The sequence below is a fragment of the Gymnoscopelus microlampas genome, assembly GCF_963454915.1.
Source record: "Gymnoscopelus microlampas genome assembly, chromosome: 12".
In the NCBI taxonomy this organism is placed as follows: domain Eukaryota; kingdom Metazoa; phylum Chordata; class Actinopteri; order Myctophiformes; family Myctophidae; genus Gymnoscopelus; species Gymnoscopelus microlampas.
Genome location: NC_139949.1, coordinates 52,352,729 through 52,357,156, shown reverse-complemented (window position 1 = coordinate 52,357,156; position 4,428 = coordinate 52,352,729). Strand labels below are relative to the sequence as shown.

Here is a 4,428-nt window from a genome sequence, read left to right as displayed (position 1 = left end):
ATTGTTCTGTATTTTTCTCCCCAATTTAAAGGTAAAAGTTTTTTTTGTTAATACAAAAAGGTTGTTGTTAAAAGGTTAACGCTCTTTAATGTGATGGTACTCATTTCTATAGAGTGTTTGTTCAGTAACAGTGTTAAATAGCTCTATATTGTGGTTCAGCACCCTTCGGCTGAAACATAAATCGTTGCCCATGTCCTGGTTAATGTTCTAAGTGTCCTAGACGCGTTTTCCTCCTGGTTCCCAAGCCGTGGACCCCCGTCTGAAAATGTTTCGTGCCGGGGACCCATTTGCCATTTTCGAGATTTTTCAAAAATAAAATAAAACAAAGCCAAGGCCAAAGGGGACAAAGCCAGAACACCACCTGGTGGCCAAAGAAATGAACTGCAGATACAGTACCTAGGAGTAACTGGAAGGCCACAGAGCAGAAACAATGCCAGGTCAGGATTATATTACATCAAACGTAATAGATTAATACGAATGAGATTCGCCATGTCCAAAGGAGTTGCATAAGTTATATTTATTACATATTACTACATGCCTCGTAAGGGGTGTAGCGGTGTAAATTATGACTGTGTCATTTTTGTCTTGTTTTTTATTCCCTTGCCCAGTGGTTCAGTCGGCCCCTGCTTGTGGTGCGGAACGATGGACAGGGAGGGATGGAAGTGGAGGTGTGTGTGTGTGTGTGTGTGTGTGTGTGTGTGTGTGTGTGTGTGTGTGTGTGTGTGTGTGTGTGTGTGTGTGTGTGTGTGTGTGTGTGTATTTGCTGAGTGTGTATTGTTGGTATAAAGAGCTTAGTGAGCGTGGTGCTGGCTGGACACAACTGATAAAAGGATCTCCTACATGGTACACACACACACACACACACACACACACACACACACACACACACACACACACACACACACACACACACACACACACACACACACACACACACACACACACACACATTCGCGCACCCCTCACCTGCACACACACACATACACACATGCACGCACGCACACACACACACACACACACACACACACACACACACACACACACACACATCCCGCACATGCACACACACTGTAGGCACGCAAACACAAACGTGTGCACACACAAACACGTATAAAAAAAAACATATAGCTCTTTGTGTGTGTGTGTGTGTGTGTATGTGTGTATGTGTGCGTGCGTGCGTGCGTGCGTGCGTGCGTGTGTGTGTGTGCCCAAATATGTATTATAGCCGCGGACCCCCTTCTCAAAATATTTTGTGCCAGGGACCCCCACAAGATTATTCAAGATGTTTCTAAATGTTTAGAAGATACAAGCTGTGTGAGCTTAGGTTTTTGTTGAATGAATTGTTCCTGAGTTAAATTCTCCCGATGCAAATCTAATCTACACTGGCATATCTGAAAGAATAAGGGAAAAGAAGTAAAAAGGTTAAAAAATACCATTCTACATTCTACTAAAGTACAGTACTTGAGTAAAGGTACTTAGTTACTTTACACCACGGTCAATGACGTCAGTCATCCATGACATTGTCACATGACATGATGTCATAATGTCACATGACATGATGTCATAATGTCACATGACATGATGTCATACCGTAGATTCTATGACGTATACTGTGTGACTCCATATTTGAGGACTGCCGCTGTAGACCAGTGGCCCCGAAGCTGGGGGTCCCCAAATGATTTTTGGGGGTCCCCAGATCATTAGCTTAATGTGCAACATTGTTTTCTCACTCAACACTAAACAAACGAAAAGGTTACAATTTAATGACTTTTAAGACCTTTTTAATACCAAATTGGCCAAATTGTCAAATATTAGATAAGAGGGAAACATCGTGAAAGTAGCCGATCGACATGATCGACATAATGTGCTCACTTTTGAACATTCCGAGCCACATTGACTTCCATTATGAAATTAAAGTGAAATGTTAAAAAAAAAAAAAAAAATTAATTAAAATTATAAAAAGTACACAACATAAATTCTCAAACAGCGGGCCGGCACCTGAAATTGGCCCTGCAAGTCAAAATAATTATGTAGATCTGTTATTGTCTCCGCCAGAGGTGGAGAGTATGTTTTCGTTATTGTCCTTCCGTGTGTCCGTCCGTCTCAGCCAAGCTAACATTGGTCAAGCTTCACGTGACACGTGACAATATGTTGTCACCAATGCTTTTGATTGGCTAGCTAGACGCATGACGAGGAGCACATTTTCTAGTTTTTAATACTTTTACCTAACCCAATTATATATATAATAATATATAATATAATATTTTCTATTTTACCAATCTTTTTTAATAATTTTTTTGAGTTTTATTATTACTAGGCCGCGGCTGCGCTGCCTTCAAATGTCATTTAAAGTGGTCTACTCTCCATATATGGGCATGTTACGCTTGTAACGGCCACCATCAACCGACCACCCACAAGGCAATTTTTATATAAGACGTGAATTGTTTTTGTGTTTAACTTTTTATTTTGATTTTGATTGGCAATGACAACCACACCAGTAGTTAATGACTGGTCACCTCTGGTGGCTTCATCCATATTCTCTTGTTATTGATGTCACTATATTGATATTACAGGAGAACGTGTCAGTGTGGGAGGGGCTTATTACAGGAGAACGTGTCAGTGTGGGAGGGGCTTGATGACACTGCTGCCGTAGTAGGAACACAGTGAGGAGGATGCCACACCCCTCAGGGCCACACCCTCCAGGCCCAGCCCATCGGGGCTCCTACAGACCGAAGACACGCTCTCGTTGTCCTTCCAGCCAATAGGATTTGTTTCCGGTAGCTTGGCGGCGCTTCTGACGTCGTAGGTAGAAGACGAGGAGGACGACGGCCGCCGCTGCCAACAGCAGGGCCCCGCCGCCCACGGCCAGCCCAATGGCGACGCCCGCATTGCCAGCTTCTGAGACGTAAACCTCCACGCTGGCGCTTCCAGTGCCCACATCGTTGGCGGCCTGGCAGACGTACGTTCCGGCCACGTCGTAGGTCACGGAGCCGCTGAAGAACAGGGTGTGGTTCTGGACGATCTCCGCGCTGTGCGGCAGTGAGCCGTTCAGACGTGTCCAGCGGTACGTGCTGACCGGAGGGTTAGCGTCCGCCCGGCAGGTCAACCTGACGTCCCGGCGATCCTGGTGCCAGTTCCCGTCGAAGCCGTCTATCTCCACCTCGGGTCGGTACTGCACGTCGAGCGCCACGCCGCGCGTCATCGCCGCGTCGCCGCCGTACGTCACGACGCAGGTGACTTCCTGCCCGTGCGTCTGGCGGCTCGGCACCGCCACCACGTAGTCGCTGCCAACCGTAACGGTGCCGTCGTCGTTGGCGTCACGGGTCTCACGACCTTCGCCCGCCACCGCGGTGTCCCATTCGATGGCGACCAGGAACTTCCCGTCGGTCGTCACGCGACAAGTAGCCAGCGTCGACGTCGCGTTGTCGCGTTCCTGAGGCGTCGCCGCCACGACGACGGTGCGCGCGGTCAAGCTCACCGTGCCGAGGCTGACCCTGCCCTCCAGGACGCCCAGGGGGAAGGTGGTGTAGGCGCAGACGTACGCGGCCGCGTCAGACGGACGCAGGTCGGAGAAGACCACGGTGACGTCGTCCAGCCGCGAGCCGTTGACGACCGCCGCCGCCTGCTTGAAGCGGACACGTCCCTCGAACGCCGGCAGGACGGTCGCGCCGTGGTCGGGGTTGGCCACGGCCACGTTCTGCCGGGTGCCGTTGCTGAGGAACTTCAGCCAGGCCACCTGGGTGATGTTCACGTGGGGAGGGCGGCTGTTCTGGAAGACGCAGCGCAGCTCCGTCTCAGAGCCCACCAAGCCCAGCTTAATGGAGTCCGTCTGCACCTCCTGGCCCGCTCCGGATCCCATGTGGAGAGCCAGGAGGAGGGGGAGGAGTATCCACGCTCCTGCCCACATTATGGCCAGTAACTTTGGGTTAAAATACTATGTGTGATGATAAGGTTGATAAGGTCTTTGAGGTGATGCAGTCTGTAGACCGTTGCTGCTATAGTCTGTGAAGCAGAGATAACGTCTGGAAGACTGTGGGGTCTGGGGGTGAGGCCGAGTATAGCTGAGGGTGAGAGTCAGGTTCGGGACAACTGTGATTGATGAGAGAGTCTCGACTTGAGTCACGTTCTGGGTAGATGTCCGGTCTTTAAATACTAGTTCCGGGGGAGCGTGACATCGTCTGTGATGCAGACGTCCATGTCAGTAATAATAGTAATAATGAACATTTTGGTCATTGTACAGTAAGCGTGATGTAACCTGTAATGAGTCGTCCTTATTTGGCCATTTTGCGTGCTGAGGTCACGTTGCTGATTTCTACATTTTAGACATGGAGGTGCTGGGTGTTAAAACCCTGAACAAGCTAATCAAGGAATGAGAATAGTTTTAAAACACAACTAAAGACCTTTAAGTTTGCCGCTGACTTTGATTGA

At 48.8% G+C, this 4,428-nt stretch overlaps 1 protein-coding gene across 1 annotated transcript; it reads right to left on the bottom strand.

Annotated features, from left to right (window-relative positions):
* Positions 1–2,722: 2,722 nt before the first annotated feature.
* Positions 2,723–3,907, bottom strand: LOC311057435 (nectin 1b-like; the record flags this gene model as incomplete). The annotated part of the gene is made up of 1 exon (XM_084074394.1): positions 2,723–3,907. One exon carries the CDS (start codon positions 3,905–3,907, stop codon positions 2,723–2,725), a length of 1,185 nt encoding a protein of 394 aa, XP_083930520.1.
* Between the last annotated feature and the right edge of the window lie 521 nt (positions 3,908–4,428).